The sequence below is a fragment of the Silurus meridionalis genome, chromosome 20 (assembly GCF_014805685.1).
Source record: "Silurus meridionalis isolate SWU-2019-XX chromosome 20, ASM1480568v1, whole genome shotgun sequence".
Lineage (NCBI taxonomy): Eukaryota > Metazoa > Chordata > Actinopteri > Siluriformes > Siluridae > Silurus > Silurus meridionalis.
In genome coordinates, this window is record NC_060903.1 from 17,830,499 (window position 1) to 17,849,847 (window position 19,349).

Below are 19,349 nucleotides of genomic sequence, written 5' to 3' on the forward strand. Positions count from 1 at the left end.
GGAGACGCTCTGACCAGACGTCTAGACGTCACAATTCGGCCCTTGTTAAACTCGTTTCAGGTCCTTACGCCCGCCCATTTTTCCTGCTTCTAACACATCAACTTTGTGGACAAAATGTTCACATTTATGACTGATCAGTGTATGATGTCCTTCAAGTTTTATTTATCGGTAGCAGTAGTTTTGCTTGAAAGAGGTGCCTCTGTCCTCAGCCGGGGTAAAGGAGGTTTGGCCGTAGTGACTTTACACATCTGATAGACAATTTGGTGAAAATAAATTGAACTGGCGCAGGCCACGGGGGGTGGAGTCTGGTTGATGCGTTATATTGAATCTTGTATGTGCAGGAAGACTGGTGCAGAATTTGATCCTCAGTCTTGAGGAGGCTAGTAACAGGCACAAGGTCTCCTGCAGTGTAGCAGGACTCCCTGTGGCTTGTTTTGCAGTGTCACACTCTTTCTCTTTCTCTGACAAACACACACACACACACACACACACACACACACACACACACACACACACACACACACACACACACAGAGTCTCAATTTCATTCTCCTTGCCATCCTCCTGTCTCTCTCGCTCTCGTTTTTTTTCCTCCTCCTGGGCAGATGAGAAGTCCTGAGTCACCCTCGGCGTATCTGATAAAGAGCAATTTAGTGGAATGGAGTCAGCAAGGACAGCGGGAGGAGGAGGAGACCATTCTTTGTAGAGCACTCTCCTCTCTCAAAGCCGTCATCTTTCAGATTGATGGCGTTTCGGTGGCCACTGATGCGCAGGGTTATAGTTGTAACTGCCGTATGCTGATTGTGGTGGAGTTTTTGGTTTTAAGATTTTCCAAAGATTAAGGTTAAACAATTATTGTATTTAATGGCACTTTAAATGGTCGTCTCCCTGCATCTCATGTGGGAATATCAATACCCCGTTTCCTCCAGGGTGCTCATAAGATGATTCGGTGCAATATGCCACGATTTACTGCCAGAGCTTTTGTTTTGCCATCTAATCTCCATGATCTGCATGATCTCGCTCCACTCCAAGGCTTTCCACTTTGAAATGGAAAACACGTTGATGTTTGCATGATCTGCAGTGGGCCTTGTCTAAGAAATCGTGCAAGTTCCTGTCTAAGTATTCATCCTGCAACCTTGCTGTACAATGGCCTGCCACAGATCTAGCGAAAGGATAGCATCTTGCCATTATGTGCTCCCTTTCATTTCTTTCTAGCACTCTCTCTTTTTTCGCAGCAGTGGCGTCCCGGTTCCTTTCGGTGCAGCACGAAGGCCACACAAGGCTTAACTGCTTGTGCATTAGCCTAAAAGAAACGCCCTGGTCCATAAAAAAACACATTCTGCTCTCGTCTTGTGCGTCTTTGTTCTCGCTCGGATCTCCATTTAAGCGGAGGCTAGCCCCTCTCCTTTTCAGACTTTATCAAACTGGAAACAGACATCACCATAAACTCGCCTTAATCAGGTGCCTCTGTGCTCGCCGGCGCTGCCTGAAAGCGCTAGGAGGTAAACTGGACGTCGGATTTGTTTTCTGAAAAAAAAAATCTTAAGGAGGGGAGGGACTGGGAGGACGCCTTCTTAGGAGAACTCGTCTGGAAAAGCCTTTTGTGGGATTTGGCAAAGCTGAAGAGGGTTTTGCTAGCTCTGGTTAGACGTCACCCTAAACCGAGACTTGGTGTTGGTGCACACATCAAATTGTGGCCATGCAGGAGGCATGAGTATGAGCATGTTTTTTATTTTATTTATTCGGCTTCGTGTAAAGTGTTGCACGAGTACTATAGTTTCCATTGAACCTCGCTAATCGTAATTGCCTCTCGCACAGATATGAGACTTTAAACCGTATGAACGAGCTAAAAGACCAGGATTAATGTTGAGTAACATATCCTACAGTGGGTTTTGGCTTTAGGTTCCGTTAATCCCCCCCTTGTTTTGATAAACCAGTTTGGGTTGCCATGGTGCGGTGTTAGGGTTAGAGTGATACTATAATCTCCGCCGTACCACCCCCATTGTCCATGCCCTAATCATTAATATTTAAACCAGTCGAAGCCTGGAAACAAGGCTACCCATATACCCTCTCCTTCCCTCCCTCAATCCTTCAGCCTTAAGCATATTTGCCCCACATTTTAACCCCCGTCTCCTCTGGGACTTGTTTGAGGGCGAGACTTTGCAGCACCCCTACCTATCAGCTCCGGCATTACAACCCCAATACGCTCTCCCCAAGGATGAATTTAAACCCAGACCCATAGGGAGATGAAGGTCAAAGGTCACAGAGGATCTACTTTCGTCTTGTATCCCCCCCATCTTTCCAGGACATGTGAGTCTCCGAGCACTCCTGGGATCTTTTTCCTCTCTTTTTTTTTTCTGAGAGGATTGGATGACCTTAATCCATTACCATATAAGATCAGTGCAGCCTGGGTGGTGGTTATGTAACTGCAGGAGCCCCCTCCTCTCCCAGACCCATCAGAAAGGGCTTCGGGGACCACAGTAGTGCATGTGAGGCTGTAAAGCTGAAGTTTGAAAGGTTTAAAAACTTCTAAACTGATATAAAAAAACCCTCAAGCTTTATCAATCTTACAAACTGGTTGATTTTAGAATTGCGGTTTTATTTTTATTGCTGTGCTTTTAAATGCTGTTCGATTATTGATAAATCAATTGTCTGAAATAATGCTTTATATCATTAAGTTGTATTTAAAACCACATTTTGTTGGTCATCTTTTTCTCTTGGATACAGTTAATAATACCACCAATGTTCTTCTTCTATGTTTCCCTCCAGGTTTCCACCTCAGTGGAACAGTAACAGAACCGGCCACACACTCAGAGCCCGAGGTGATGCACCGTGTGGCTATTAGCTTCGACCGCTGCAAGATCACATCGGTCACATGCGGTTGTGGAAACCGCGACATCTTCTACTGCGCCCACGTGGTGGCGCTCTCGCTGTACCGAATCCGGCGGGCCGAGCAGGTGAAGCTGCGGCTGCCCATCTCTGAGACGCTCTTCCAGATGAACCGGGACCAGCTGCAGAAACTGGTGCAGTATCTGATCACGGCACACCACACCGAAGTGCTGCCCACGGCGCAGAAACTCGCCGATGAGATCCTGTCGTCCAACTCGGAGATCAACCAAGTGCACGGTAAAGAGCGCTGTATTTCACACATTCAAATTAGTTCAGTAATTACCACTTTCAGATGCGGATTTTTCTTTCGCCTCCAAGTAAGTAAATATTATGAAAAACGGAAAGGATTATTTGAATAGTGAAATTTGTTCTGACAACATTTACACATTCAAAGCAGTTTTGATGGCGCTGCCGAACAGTAACGCATTTCACACGGTATGTAAAACACACATCTGAAGCTTCTCAACTCGAGCTCTGGTATCTGCCTCACGTCGTCGTTAACAATCAGCTAGGGCGCTTCCCTGTGAGCGGGGAATCTAGGAAATGGGAGAAATCTTACCAGGAATCTGGTCATGTGCTGGGGTTCTCCTCAGAAGTGTCTAAGTGTTCGCTCGTAACTCGTAACTGTTTCGTTTTAAGACCCTATCAGGGAGCCGTGTTAGTTTTAGCTCTGCCAAGCACGGCTCTTGAGGCTGAAATATCCCTGCACGGTTTATGTTAGTGTTCCGAGCACTCACAAGTCCCAGATTTAGCTTGGAGGTGGGGAGGTGAGGGAAAGCAGACCTCTTTTACCTTTTCCTTTCTCCTCCAGTGGAACATTAAAGTCAGTCTCAGCACAAATGGCAGATAAGCCAGGAAGTGCCCTCTTTCTGTCTGACTGGGGCACTGATCAGGGGTTCACCAAGGAGCGCACTGTGATGGTGGAAATGAATGAACCTTTTGCTATTGAGAACTGATTATTATTAATAGTGAAACATTATTTTGGTTAAATAATTAAATTAATAACGCATGACCTTCACAACGTTAATCTTCAATTTCTTCTTGCGTATGAGTTTGTGACTATGTTTGGATATAAAAAAAAGCAGAACTGTGTGTGTGTGTGTGTGTGTGTGTGTGTGTCCCAATGAGGCCTCAATTTAAAATGAACTGATATCAGTGATCTCTTGATAAAGTGATGAAATAAATGAATGCTTTCCATTTCGGTTGTTTTTCCCAAATCGATGCGTGCTCCTCGCTGAAAGTGTGACTTCATCCAAAGACAAGCACGATTAGGGAAAAAGAGCATTTTTATGGGGTGGAAATGAAGTCTTTTGGAGTTATTTGATCGAAGTGCTGTCTGCGTAATACTGCTGTAAAATCATACATGCACCACCCATTATACTTGCGCATAACCGATTAATAAACTGATAGATAAACTGAATTGAAAATAAAAATGGATACTGGATAAAAATACAAACATAAAATGACAATTTATCATGAAAAACTATTTAGGCATCAGTATGATCGAAATAACAGAAACCAGAAATTCTGATTATTTCTGAGACCTTGTAATTGTCTTTGTGAGGTTGCTTATTTGTGACAGCTTTGACCGATGGACTAAATGTCAGCACCACATTGAAGCTTCGGTCCAAAAAACAGAACAGTTACGGCAACTCCGGCAAAGCAATACAAAACGACAACTGTTCGTGTTTTATCGTTTTTCCCGACATAAAAGCCACACTCACTATTAATACAACATTTTGGACTAATTGTTGTTGTTTTTTTTGTGTGGTTTTGTGTGCTTTAGGGGCCCCGGACCCCACAGCAGGAGCCAGTATCGATGATGATAACTGCTGGCACCTGGATGAGGAGCAGGTACGTGAGCAAGTCAAGCAGTTCCTCTCCCAGGGAGGCTACTATGGCTCGGGAAAGCAGCTGAACTCCATGTTCGCCAAGGTGAGAGACGTTAGTGTGTGTGTGTGTGTGTGTGCGCATCTGCACATTATGCGGAAGACATGCTCAATATTAAAGATCCTATTGTGATAAATGATTGCGCTATAAAATCCTGCGAGGACAATTTAAATCAATGTGCTTTAATAAAATGTCAAGCGGCCTCTTATTTCCTGTGTGTGTGTGTGTGTGTGTGTGTGTGTGATAGAGAGAGAGATTCAGCTGACGAATTTGGACATTATTATTACCATCATCCTCTGTGCCTGCTGTATTTCATGTATATTTCATGTGATTTTCAGCTGTGTTGGTGCGATTGTATATTGAGAGTGTGTTATTAAGTGTGTGTGTCTGTGTCTGTGTGTAGGTGCGGGAGATGCTGCGAATGCGGGATTCGAATGGAGCTCGCATGCTCACCCTCATCACGGAGCAGTTTATGGCTGATCCTCGACTATCGCTATGGCGACAGCAGGGCACAGGAATGACGGACAAGTGTCGGCAGCTGTGGGACGAGTTGGGTGAGTTGTCACGTCGTCACGTGACTAGACGTACAAGATGAAATGATTATAGCGCTATAGCTTCATTCGTGTCGGTCCAGTTTGTCCTGAAGTCCTGAAAATACTGACGGGCCGGAAATGAGCTTAGTAGTAAGTAGAACTAGAAGCCAGCTGAACAGTTCGCATGAAATATTTTAATATTAAATAAAGGTAACGACTACTATCGATTGGTAACCACACCCCTGTATCCTCCTTAACGTGCACCGATCAGGCAGAACATTATGTGAATAACACTGATTATCTCTTATTTCCTCGCTCTTAACATCACCGCGTTAATGCATGTCCGAAAGCGATATACACAGAAGACATGAAAAGGAAGAGCAACACTAGCCATCAAATATGGCCACAAAATCAATGGCCTTTCCTTCTCTCAGCCTGCTTTCTATTGATCAGGCCATTTACAAGGGTAGATTCCTGAAAATGGCTGCTGGATATCAGAGCTCCGCCCCTTTTCCCTCCATCAATCCAGAATAATCCTGTCGATCCTATCAACCAATAGGAAAGGAGATTTAGAATTTACTGGATATCTGGTCATGGTGGGATCGATGCACGAATCTGAGAGACATGACGGCGGTCTACTGCAGCTGTGTGTCTCTGGAGCTTATATCAAATAAAAATGTCCTTTTCTGCTTCACACACCTTCACTATTTGACAGTCAAGACACCAGCACCTTCTCACCTTCTCCATTACACACGGACTTCTCATTTTTCCATTTCACTTTTAAAGTCCCATTAAACTCCAGGCGGAGTGCAGTTCCCCCTCCTCCTTCTCCTCTCCGCCTCGGGCTTTCTTTCTGTTCGCTCGGTCCTCTCTCTCATCTTTTTCTTTTGCCTCTTTATCTCGGTTCCTCTTGTGCTCCTCGGTAACGGCTCTGTTGTTCCGCAGGTGCGCTGTGGGTGTGCATTGTGCTGAACCCGCACTGTAAGAGCGAGGAGAAGAGCGCATGGCTCAAACAGCTGAAAAAGTGGAGCGACATGGATATCTGCCCGCTGGAGGACGGCAACTACGGCAGCGAGCTTCCCAACATCACCAACGCCCTGCCCCAGAGCAACCTGGCACATGGTGGGCGAAAAAACTCAGACCTACGACGTGTTTAGACTCGATTTTACTGATGAATTGTATCATTAAATATCTCCTGCATGTCGTGTGCGCTTTAGACTCGTTGGCCAGGCCGAGAAGGACGGTGTTCACGCGCGCCATGGAAGCGTGCGACTTGCACTGGCAGGACAGCCACCTGCAGAGAATCATCAGCAGTGATTTCTACGTCTCACCGGCTTACCAGAGAGAGGGAGAAAACCTGCTCTTTAACCCTCAAGGCCTGCCGCTTTGGCTGGGTAAGACACACACACAGCACGGACACACCCATTTATTACGTGTGGCCATGTCTAATAATACGTCACATGACTTTTTTTGCAGATCACGTGCCGACCGCATGTGCCAGGGTGGACGCCCTGCGTTCCCACGGTTACCCGAGAGAAGCTCTGCGATTGGCCGTGGCGATCATCAATACGCTCCGGCTTCAGCAGCAGAGGCAGCTGGACATTTACAAACACCAGAAGAAAGGTAACACACACACACACACACACACACACACACACACGAACATGAAAGTTATTATCTGCTCTGCATCGTAGCATACCTGTAGAAGCCAAAAAACATACAAAAGCTGCATTGTGCTCCAGGTTTCACTTATCTCCTCATGTAGAGCTCCAAGGCCTTGCTGCATCACACAGGTTGTTTTGTGTGTGTGTGTGTGTGTGTGTGTGTGTGTGTGTGTGTGTGTGTGTGTTTTAAGTGTGTAGAATTAAGTGTGAAGCCAAATCCAGATGAGTTGAGTTGACTTTGGCTGAGATTTGAATACTGGGAACCTACATTAAGCTTTCATAACACATTCACTAGTACCGCATTCATATTTTATCAAGTAACAATGGACTGTTTATGTAAAGATAAATAAAAGATAAATAAATAATCCGGAGTACGGTCATGAAAGTTTTAAGAAGGATATCATGTTGCATCACAAGCTCAAAGTTCGGTGCAATGCTGATGAAAATACCACGTAGGTGAGGGAATTCTCCGAATAAATTGTTACCTCGTGCACTTGATTTCCACATTATCTCACATCAACTCTAGCGAATGTTGGCAGAGAAGATTTCTATCGAACTTTTCTTGCAAACATCATTTAAAAATGGTGTTGGTGTGGAATTGGGTTGATTATTATTCCAATACACTGATCAGCATAACATTATGACCAACTGCCTAATATTGTGTTGGTCTCCTTTTGCTAATAAAACAGTCGTCGATCATCAGCAGCATGAAATTCTTCAGCAGTTGGAGCTACAGGAGCTCGTCCACACGGACCAGCCTTCGCTCCTCACGTGCATCAATGAGCCTCGGCCGCACGTGACCCTGTCGCCGGTTCACCACTGTTCCTTCCTTGGAGCACTTTTAATAAATTCTGATCACTGCAAACCAGAACAAACCCACAAGAGCTGCAGAATTGGAGATGCTCCGACCCAGACGTCTAGACGTCACAATTTGGCCTTTGATAAACTCGCTCAAATTCTTACACTCGCCCATTTTTCCTGCATCTAACACGTCAACTTCGAGGACAAAATGTTCACTCGCTGACTAATAAATAAATCCACCCACTAACAGCTTCCATGATGAGGAGATCATCAGTGTTCTTCACTTCACCACTCCACTCATTCTGTTATAAAGTCATAATGTTATGCCTGATCTTCCTCTACAAAAAAAACTTTGAGTATGATTTTAATACCTTGAATCAAATACTATGAGGGTCTTTGAGAGGGGGCACTTACTTTTGGAGCTTGAGAATTGCATCCAGACCATCTGTCATACATCGACAGCTTGAACATACGGATGAGTTGAATCTGGAGTGAACATCAAGATGTGCAGTGCAGCCGAATGTTGCTGAAGTACCGTTCTGTGTTTTAGGAAACAGCTGTTAGATTAATTGCGCTGAGCCTTTTATCACCCATAATTCATTTATGTGTGTGTGTGTGTGTGTGTGTGTGTGTGTGTAGAGCTGTTGCAGAGAGGAATGACCAGCACAACCAATCTGGAGGGCTGGGTGGGTCACCCACTCGACCCCATCGGCTGCCTGTTTGCTACTCTAACGGAGACGTGTCGAGTGGAGGACGACAACGCCATGGATACCGGAGGTAGGCTATTATGGGTTGGCAGATGGGGGGAGGGTGGTGCGTGTGTGTGTTTTGTACGTTGGAAGGAATTAGGCTTCTATAGCCTTTCATACCTTTTAAAACGACACTGTATTGTGTGTGTGTGTGTGTGTGTGTGTGTGTGTGTGTGTGTGTGTGTGTGTGTGTGTGTGTGTCATTGTATGGTTGTATTGTAGCCGTGGGGTCACTCTGATGACACGCTGAAGTAAAATGTATAAAATCAGTCATTTGCATTATATACGTCGCTCCGAGCTGCTGAGTGTTGCCTTTTGTGTTGCTATTGTGTGAAACCAACAGGGAGCTATTGTGATTTGGAATAATGCAGCCAAGTGGTACTGTGTGTGTGTGTGTGTGTGTGTGTGTGTGTGTGTGTGTGAGCTAAAGTGTGTATGGGGTGTATGCAGCACAGGCCTTTGTTTGACTCCCATCACACATTTGGAAACATCTGGCATTTCGTAGCGATGTGGGTGTGGCCTAAAAGCTCATCCAATCAGAAACTCCTAAGCATTAACAACAGCTGGAGCAAATGCGAACATCTCTCCTTCTTTGGTTTTCTCTTTCTCTTCTTTTCAACCTCAATCTCTCTCGCCCACTTGCGTTCCTGCTCGCGTTCCTGCTGTCATTTCTATTTTTTTTCCTTCGCCCGTGTGCAAGAAAAACTGCATGATCTCCAGACGCTCGTTCGCACCTTCAGAAGTATACTCTGTCTTTTTCTAATAGAAGTGTGAATTAGCAAATCTCATTCATTTGTCACTTAGTAGGGGTTCTTCAGGCCGTCCATGTGTGTGTGTGTGTGTGTGTGTGTGTGTGTGTGTGTGTTTGTGTGTGTGTGTACATGTATATACAGTATTTGGAGTGTGTGTGTGCACCTCTATGTGTGTTGTTTTTGGTGTTCCCTCACACTGTCTAATGCAAACATAAGAATTGTAGCCAGGATTTAATAACTGGTGCTGACACTCTTCCCAAACAGATGGTGTTTTATTTTCTCCGTGGTTACACCCACGTACACTCGTACGCATTTTTACACGTGAATGCCTTCATATTACACATTAGAGGCATTTTTTTAAATCCAAGCCTGAGTGTAACTTATTTATTTTACTCTCTCTCTTTCAGATTCCAGTGATCCCAAACCCCCTGTGTATCAGCACGTGCCGGTGTGGGGCTGCCCAGACGCTGGCGAGTCGTACCTGGCCTTGGCGTTAGAGGTAGCACTGATGGGTATGGGGCAGCAGAGATTAATGCCCGAGGGCTTGTACGCCCAGGATAAAGTGTGTCGCAACGAGGAGCAGATAGTCGCCAAGCTGCAGGAGCTGGAGCTGGACGAGTTGCTGGTGCACACACTCCGCAAGCAGGCCATGCTTCTGCTGGAAGGTGTGGTTCTTACTTTGTACACAGCGTAGTGGTGTGTAGCTTGAGGAAATATATTGAATCCTGACATTGTTGCTTCTTTATAGGTGGTCCGTTCAGTGGCCTGGGCGAGGTAATCCACAGAGAAAGTGTACCCATGCACACGTTTGCTAAGTACCTTTTCACAGCACTCCTTCCCCACGATACAGACCTGGCCTACAAGATCGGCCTGAGAGCCATGAGGTGAGAAGTTTGTACAGAGTGACCCAGTGTTCCCTATCCAGGTTTCTGAGGACTGCAAGAGTCTCCAACGTGTACTTAATAAGTAAAAACAACTATATTTTAAACCAAAAAATTTGTAACAGCTCAAACAGTGAAATATCATCAAATCAAATTATCATCACATCATTATAGCAACAACCGTACAACTGATGTCCAGTCTCTTATAAGAGTCGATATCTGTTCTTAGTGCCCCGTCGTGTGAAACCATCACCGTATATACGAGAAAAGCTCAACAAGGAAGAGATGTGAGCTGCTCAAGTTAACTTCTCAGCTCATTATCAAACCCTGGATGAGCTGAATCAGTGTTCTAGAAGAGAAACCAGCACTGCATGATCATGTGACCTTCCAGGCCCTTGTGTCTCTTGTGTAATGGTGCATCAGTGGGTTCTCCGTGGGCTTTTATTACTGTGCTGTCTGTAATCCCGGCCCAGATCATACTGGGTTCTTGCTGATACATGAACGATCAATAATTTTTGCTCCCACTGCATTCTCAGACACGAGCAGTGGAGCACAGAGCCGAGTGCAGAGACCAAGCTAATTGAACCCTGAGCAGTGCTGCAGTGTGGGGTTCATCTTGTGTGAACATCAAAGAATATAAGGGACCAATCATGTTCCAGTATACAAATGTAGTTCGTGCTTTAACATCGGCGTAGCATTTAGAGCTTTGACTCTTCGTTGTACATGATATAGATCACAGGCCATAATGAGTAGTGTGTTATTGTGTATATGATGTCTATAAACACGATGGCGTACGCTCTGGTGTTAATGTGTTGGGTTTTTTGCAGGTTGCCTGTTCTGGAGTCCACAGCTCCGTCAGGTGATGTGGGTCACCCGCACCATGGTATCTCCATTGTCCCGAGCAGATACCCACGCTGGTTCACCCTCGGGCACCTGGAGTCCCAGCAGTGTGAGCTGGCATCGACCATGCTCACTGCAGCCAAGGGTGAGTAATATGCACGAACTCAGCACTTTCAAACTTTCGCTTTTTCCACAGAATTCAATTAAAGTGAAAATTTGGCAAATGATTTTTGAACGAGTTTCCTTATAACCCTAAAAGTCGAAAATCAGACGCGATCTATTCCGCAGAGAATTCTGTTGTTTTGCACTAGACGCTAACGTGTGTTTGTTTTTCGAACAGGAGACATGCTGAGACTGCGCACAGTCCTTGAGGCCATTCAGAAAAACATCCACTCCTCCTCACTTATCTTCAAACTGGCTCAAGACGCATTCAAGATTGCCACACCTGCAGACAGCCCACCTGACATCACCCTGCTCAATGTTGCCCTGGAACTCGGCCTTCAGGTGAGTGTGTGTGTGTGTGTGTGTGTGTGTTGTTTGTTTTGTTTAGTCTGTCTGAGTCAGTTATATCACCTCATTCCTTTACTTTGTAGGTGATGAGGATGACTCTGTCGACCCTGAACTGGAGACGCAGAGAGATGGTGCGTTGGCTAGTCACCTGCGCCACTGAAGTCGGTCTGTATTAAACGCACCTGTATTCTCTGTTTTTGTAAAATCAATACTGCGTATATATCGATGACTCCGAAGCATTTTTCTTGCTGGTGGTGACTTTTCTCTTGTTCGGTACCTTGTAGGTCTGCGGGCACTGGTCAGCATTCTGCAGAGTTGGTACACACTGTTCACACCCACCGAGGCTACAAGTATCGTTGCTGCTGCTGTAATGTCTCACGGCACGGCGCTGCGTCTCAGCCTGGACTACGGGCAGCGAGAGGAACTGGCGAGCTGTGCGCGAACGCTCGCGCTGCAGTGCGCTATGAAGGACCCGGCCAACTGCGCGTTGTCTGCGCTCACGCTTTGTGAGAAGGAGCACGTTGCCTTTGAGACAGCCTACCAGATCGCGGTGGATGCGGCGGCGACGGCTATGACGCATGCACAGCTTTTCACCATCGCGCGATACATGGAGCACCGCGGCTACCCGCTGCGTGCCTTCAAACTGGCGTCACTGGCCATGGCACATGTCAGCCTGGCGTACAACCAAGACACGCATCCTGCCATTAACGACGTCCTGTGGGCGTGCGCTCTCAGCCATTCGCTGGGCAAGAACGAGCTGGGAGCCATGGTGCCCCTGGTGGTGAAAGGCGTGCGCTGTGCCACCGTGCTCTCGGACATCCTGCGCCGATGCACGGTGACGGCGCCCGGCTTGGCCGGTATTCCCGGCCGCCGCAGCTCAGGCAAGCTGATGAGCACGGACAAGGCGCCACTGCGCCAGCTGCTGGACGCCGCCATTGGTGCCTACATCAGCACCACACACTCGCGTCTTACGCACATTAGCCCACGCCACTATGGTGAGTTCATTGAATTCCTGGGCAAAGCACGTGACACCTTCCTGATGGCGCACGACGGCCATGTGCAGTTCGCCCAGTTTATCGACAACCTCAAACAAATCTACAAGGGCAAGAAGAAACTGATGATGCTCGTGCGTGAACGCTTCGGCTGAGGAGCCTTGAATGGACTCCCCACTAACTCCTTGTTTATTTAAGGCATTATTTTCTTCCTGTATATTCTAAATATCCTTTTTTTGGTTTGTTTGTTTGATACAGTTTGCGTTTAGTGAACAACCAACGTTCACGGATTTATTCGAACCTGTGGAGGCCAGAACAACTTTTTGAATTTTGGCTTATGCTCGCTTTAGTTTAATACAGACGCAGAAGTGGCACATAAAGAAAAAAAACCAAATGATAGGCGGAGTATTTTGAGCCTTTTCCATCGTGGTGATTGGTGGTTCTGATTCTTGTTTTGTTTGTTTTTTCAGCAACGAGCTCGAAACAGTCATTCCGGAGAAAAAAAACACTCGCACACAGTGTTAACAGTCATACCTCGATCGTATTTTAAGGAACAGCTTTAACAGGATGAGGAATGAGGCTGAGGCCTTGTTCCAGAGGGTAGAGCGAAAAAAAGCTAGCTGGAACATCAAGGTGTTCCTCATCTTAGCGCAGAATCTACATTAACCAGGAATCAGCCAAGCCGTGAACGCCACCCTCCCCTCTGTCCGCTCCTTCTTGGTTTTTCTTCGCCTTTATTTCTCGTGTTGGGAAGATTTAAGGGAACATTACTGAGAGCCACGCCTCCACACCTGAGAAGAGCAAGGGGTTTCCTTCTCCGCCTAAATATGAACAAAGACCTCATCTTTCTGAAAATGGATTTATTTTTGGGGGAGGGGTGAAATGCAGACTTAACCAGAGATTCTTGCACCATTAAAGCTCAGCGTTATCATGCATGCAATGCTTCATCAAATTTTCCATCTACGTAAGCGCCCTTTTAAAAGTAGTAACGTTTGGCAGTGATTATTGGAACATCAGCCATGTTGTTCTGTTCAGAAACAAAAATAGTTCCTGTAGTTGTGTTGTAATACAAGCACTTGATTCGCTTCCTCCCCTTTCACCGTGTCCGTCATTAACAATTACTTTTTTATTTTAAATGCAAGAGGACCAAAAAACAGAACATCTTCCACATGCCACCCTCAGCCACCCCTACAAGTGCCCGCTCGGCTCCCAACACTTAGAATGCACTCGGCGGCTACGAACGGAAGGAAACCTGGAGAGAAAGGACAAGATGCTCAACTCAGTTCTCAGGGAATCACTTAAAGAAACGAAACAAAAAAAAATAGTAGCATAAGCATTTAAGATATTGTAAATATGAAAGTGTCAATTCAAAAAATTGTAAAGTTATAATTATTTATGATAACTGTATGGTTTCCTCTTTTTTTTTTTTTTTTGTTATTTTCTTTTCGGATACTTGAATTTGTCGCGGGCTGGGAATGTGACGGCAGAAAGACTTTTTTTTACAAAAAAAAAAAACTAAACAAAAAAAAAACATTTCTCAGGTGCTCCTGTGAACAGTTCTATTTTCCTCCTTATTTCTTTTTGTTTGTTTGTTTGTTTGTTTTTGTTCTTTTGTATACTTCATTTGCAAGAGAAGCATGGCGTGTAAAAAAATAAAACAAATAAAAAAGAACGGAAGAAAGCAAGAAAAGGAAGAACAGCCGTTGAACTGACTATGCAGAACCACTTCCTGTTTTTTTTTTTTTTTTCTTTAACCCTCTTTGGGAACTGACAGTTTTGGGACTTTTGCCTTTAAGTGATTTGCATATGTCTTTTTTTTTTTTTTTTTTTTACTTTAAAAGCCTTATCATCTTCTCGAAGTGATTTAAGGAGTCAGAAGGATGCCACTAGCGGTAGAAACCAGACCTGAGCTGATGATTGCGTACGCATGCTGTATTAGTGGTACAGCTCTAAATTCTTCTTTGGACGGAGCAACATTTTAGGCAAAATTTTACGAAAGAGAATTATAATATGCACCATTTAAAGCATAACTGGCATTCGGGACACATGCCTATTCCAGAACACACTGGCTGTATTATAATAGAGAGGATTCCAGAAAAGCTCTGTTTAGATATGATGCCTCGAGATGCCGTTACGGATAAATACGAGGAGACTTCGGTTTGGGTCGTTTTTGATTTAAAACGTTTTTCCCCACTTTCATTCCTTAACTTCCCTCCAAAACTTTGCCACAGAAGACGCATTTTATTTTACACAAAAAAAAACCTTCCACAGTCTGTTTCCTTCAAGCCGTCTGGTGTGACCTCGACCAGATCGAGTCGTGAGCGGTGGAAGAGCAAGCAGATGTTTTGCAGGTTTAGAGACTTTTCCTACATTTGCCTTTTTCCCTCATGACGAATGCAGGACCATCGTAGCTGCCTGCTTATAAAAACTCCACACGCCCAAGCATCTTTAGTAGCTTGCCTAGCTGATCCAGCAGCATTGCACAAAAAAACAATAAAAAAAATTTTTTAAAAATCCTGTGGCGCTGCGATTTATTTTCCTTTTTTTCCCCTCTCTTTCCCATAACTCTTTACGTGTCTAAATGTGTTGACTGTACCAGTGTTCTGATCTGTCCATAGAGTTTAGAAGGAAAAAAAAAGTTATAATAATCGCTGGTAGAGATTGTTCACTAGTTCATCTACTGTTTGAGTTCGGTTTTTTTCCTCTCTTCTTTCATTTTTTTATTTAAGGGAAAAGTGTTTGTCACCTCTCCGTGCTACTGAAATATGAAAAAGGTATCCAGTATTTGTTGCCACAAAAGTATAGTTCGACGACAATTTTTTGTTTTTTTTTCGTTTGTGCAACCTCTTGAGCTAATGTCTATAAACAAAAATTTATTACTATTTATGTAATGCTACTACCATTTTATATGATTTGTGTTGAATTTCAGTGCTTTTTCTATGAATAAAGTGTGAAACACGTCAACGTCTCTTCGTGATCTGTTCTGAGGGTTTGGTTCTTCAAACAAGTTCAAACGAGAAATCATTTAGATGAAAAAGCGCTGATTGTTACGTGTTCAATTCTTGAATCTGATTGGTCGGGTATTAATTCATTTGCTATAAAGGCAGCTTTGGCAGTACAGTAAAACCCCGTTGTACGAGCATAATTCGTTCTTGAAAATTGCTCGTAGGTCCATTTGCTCGTACGTCCGAACAAATTTTCCCCATAAGAATGAATGTAAATGTGATTTAATCCGTTCCGAGATCTCTTTTTCGATCGCTTATTTCTGCACTTAAAAAGTATTTGTAGATTATTTTAACAAATACACCGCAAAATTCCGTAATGTAAACATAATTGAACACTGACTCATGTGGTAGTGATTGATTGCAAGTGTGAGATGCGCATTACGCTCGTAACCTCCTCGGTTTCCATGGTAACTCTATTTACTTTCGTTTTCACAGCACCATCACTGATTTTCTTGGGAGACATTTTTCAAGATTTCTAGTGAAATAAAAATATAAAACTAAAAAAGTTACGTTTTTGCTGCACTGAACAACGAGAGCGACCGAGTGATACGTCATTAACTAAGCGACTGATGCGACCAAAACGGGGAACCGGCAGCATGGGTTTGCTCGTGCCTTCGAAATTTGCTCGTGAAACGGTAAAATTTTGCGAGTAAGGTCGCTTGTGTCTCCGTTTGCTCGTACTATTAGTTGCTCGTACAATAGGGTTTACTGTAGTGTCAAATCTTGTGTATACAGAGCGAGAACAACGCTCATCCCAGCTGCGCGTCCAACATATCGTACATCGTACGCTGTTGCCTGTGTTTGTTGCGTAAAATTGTTTATATTTTTTACAATTTTGTCGTACCGCTCTCGTCATCGTAAGATCGTCGAAACATCGTAACTCAGGGACCATCTGTACATAATTGTTCTATGACTATGCTTTTAAAACTCAACTTAAATGCTTGTGATGCTAATCCAAACCCAATTTTTAATAGTACATTTTTTAAATAAAAATGTATAATTCCTGATGTGAAGTTTCTGTGAGGACGTTCATTTACCTCACATGGAAGGAATCTCGGTTTTCTTAAGAGTTCGAAGTTCTTCTGTAAAAGTCTTCCAATCATTTTCCTGGTGACACGACAAGCTGCATTTTAGTGTTTTATTAACATTTATATTTAATTTCAAAGTGTCTGGTAAAAGTCTATAAGTTTATAAGCGCTATAACATAAGGGATACCAGGAACTAGTGTTTCGGTTGTGCGCTACATCAAATGTATAACAAATAAATGTAAAGAGCATGTCGTTCTTTTAGAAAACAAAAATCTAGGCTGTGGTGTAAAAGCAGTAAAGAAGTTCAAGATATGCTGTTAAAAATAGGAAAATAGTTACTGGTGGTAACAAAAACGACATCATGGTCATTGATTAATTTATCACAAATGTGTGGCTTAAAGTGTTTTATAAATCCTACAAAATTCAAAAACTTGGTCAAGAGATTTTCTTTGCCATTCCCCTTCGTCCTGCTACTGTAATACATGTATTTGAAGGTAATTTGTGCTGTGAAATATTTTATAAATCTTTTAAAACGTCCATCTTTCTTACCTCCTCGGATTTTTCGGCTTTTCATGAATCCATGCGGTCTCTCAACATGGCGACGCTCTTTGAAGTTAGTGTTAGCGGTCGATGCTAACATTATATTTGTTGTTAAAGACGTTTTCGTCGAAATTTACAACCACATCTGAGGAAAATGTTGATATTCTCGACTGTTTTGTTTCATTTAAAGCACGATTCAGCCCTTACATTGCTCGTATAAACGACGTGCTAGCTTGCTAAGTCATTAAAAAAAATCATAAGCTAGTGTTGCTTACAAACAGTGCACTGAACTCTCGACCTGAACTGTGGGCTTCCATGCTAGCCTTTAATTGGTCAATTAAACTTTATTTATAAGCATTTAATTATAGAAATAAATGCAGACACATGAATTAATGTCAAAATCAACATGTATTGGTGTTGGGTTTATTCAGAATTTCAAATTCATTCAACAAATCATAATTTTGAGTTCAAATTGATTTGAATGTCCCCCTGTGCTTCTTCATGCGGTTTCCAGTGAATATGCGTTCATCAAAAATTAAAAAAATTCACAAATTGTAAAAAGAAATTAACATTGCAGAACATTAACACAGGTACATTTCTGGTTCTGTGTGGTTTTTGAAGCTACAGTGAGCTCACATGGGAATGAATGAGATCCAAGAACAATAGACTCGAGACCAAATGCTGAAAAATACATTATATGGACAAAAGTAGTGTAGCCATATGTGCTTCTTCCCCAAACTGTAACACAATCGTAGAGGCACAACCTGTTCCAGCATGACGATGCCCCTGTGCATAAATCCAGCTCCATGAAGATCTGCTTTACATGGGTTGGAGTGGAAAATCTCCCTATTGTACACCTTTGGAATGAATTGGAACACTGACTGCACCCCAGGAAGTACATGACTTTACTACCCTTGTGGATGAATGAGCACAAATCTTCACAAGCACACCCTCAAAATCCATTGGAAGATCTTCCCAGAAGAATTCAGCTTACTATAACAGCGAATGGGGACAAAATATAGAACGGGATGTTCAAATAGGACAATCTAATGATAAGGGTTCCACAAACTCGTGTCCATATAAAATAGATTGAGCAAAACAGGTCTTTCCTAAACCTGCTGATGTAACAGAATTGGCAATTTAGGAGAGAAGGTAAAGAGAAAAATAGGTTTCTCACCTTGTTCTCGGTTATAATGGCCACCAAAAGAGTTAAAAATGAACAGATTGGATTTCAGAGGAACCCTTGTGTAATGCTGTTTGCTGTTTCAGAGGTGGTGGTAGCTCAGTGGGTAAGACAGTGGCCTCTGGATCAGAAGGTTACAAGTTCAAATCCCAGTGTTTATATATATCGAATTTGGCAGACACCTGTATCCAGAGCAACATACATTTATCTTATAGATACATCTAAACAGCTACAAGGTTAAGGGTCTTGCTCAAGGGCCCCCCAGGTGTAGCTGGGATTTGAACTCAAGACCTTCAGATCCAAAATCTTTTCGCAAGGCCCTCTGTTTGAAGTCTCTCTGGATAATAATGTCTGCCAAATGCCTTAAATGTAAATGTTTGGAAACACTTTCCTCTTAACAGCATGATTTACTAAAACTTTGCAGTTCACAATGCTATTATCAGCAGGATGGCATTCCAGGATAGTGTCGGCCCTACAAACCTGGCCTGCCATGGATTTAATACCTTTCCAGAGTTTCAATTTAGCAGCTTCCTAAAGCATGTTGATAAAGCGTGGGTTCTCTCTCACCTCTTAAGGGAGCTGATTTCCTCAGCTTTGTTCTGCCACTGTGAGTTTCTTCCTCCTGTGCTTCTTTAATTGGGCTGGTGGATTTTAGTAGAAGAAATGCTCAGATAGAGGGATAGTGGATTACAGAAAGTATGCCATCAGTGTAATATTGTATTAGAAACGAAGAACTGTATGGACTGCAGAACCAAACAGTCCACAAAGAGCTGATATAGTTATAGATTACTGTTTATCCACAGAGGCACGAAAACCAAGCTGCTCTGTTACTCACCATCGCTCATGCTTTAAAGAACCTGTCACTCCCTTCTCCAAGCTCTATTTCGCAGAGGAGCCACGAGAACACATCCAGACTCCACCTCAGCATCCGTACGCTCCCTAATATTTTGAATCGATCCCAGACCAAGCCCTCTGCGTCTGATAAAGCACTGATAGTGCCAGGGCCTGACAAGTGATGTACAGCATGGTGTCTGCTGCAGCAGATTGGATTTTCAGGCCTGCTGATTTGCTGAGAGATTGCGACTGAACCCC

General features: G+C 43.7%; 1 protein-coding gene across 1 annotated transcript in view; it reads left to right on the top strand.

The window, feature by feature from the left end:
• zswim5 (zinc finger, SWIM-type containing 5) overlaps nucleotides 1–15,462 on the top strand; it is a 39,648-nt gene extending 24,186 nt beyond the window's left edge. Inside the window, exons 2-14 of the mRNA XM_046876348.1 lie at nucleotides 2,770–3,126; nucleotides 4,676–4,824; nucleotides 5,183–5,333; nucleotides 6,258–6,434; nucleotides 6,530–6,706; nucleotides 6,789–6,935; nucleotides 8,417–8,554; nucleotides 9,686–9,943; nucleotides 10,027–10,162; nucleotides 10,987–11,144; nucleotides 11,340–11,503; nucleotides 11,593–11,674; nucleotides 11,794–15,462. Coding sequence (XP_046732304.1) covers nucleotides 2,770–3,126; nucleotides 4,676–4,824; nucleotides 5,183–5,333; nucleotides 6,258–6,434; nucleotides 6,530–6,706; nucleotides 6,789–6,935; nucleotides 8,417–8,554; nucleotides 9,686–9,943; nucleotides 10,027–10,162; nucleotides 10,987–11,144; nucleotides 11,340–11,503; nucleotides 11,593–11,674; nucleotides 11,794–12,656 — 2,957 coding nt within the window. The 3' untranslated portion in view covers nucleotides 12,657–15,462. The remainder of the gene's footprint in view (nucleotides 1–2,769; nucleotides 3,127–4,675; nucleotides 4,825–5,182; nucleotides 5,334–6,257; nucleotides 6,435–6,529; nucleotides 6,707–6,788; nucleotides 6,936–8,416; nucleotides 8,555–9,685; nucleotides 9,944–10,026; nucleotides 10,163–10,986; nucleotides 11,145–11,339; nucleotides 11,504–11,592; nucleotides 11,675–11,793) is intronic.
• The last annotated feature ends 3,887 nt before the right edge of the window (nucleotides 15,463–19,349 follow it).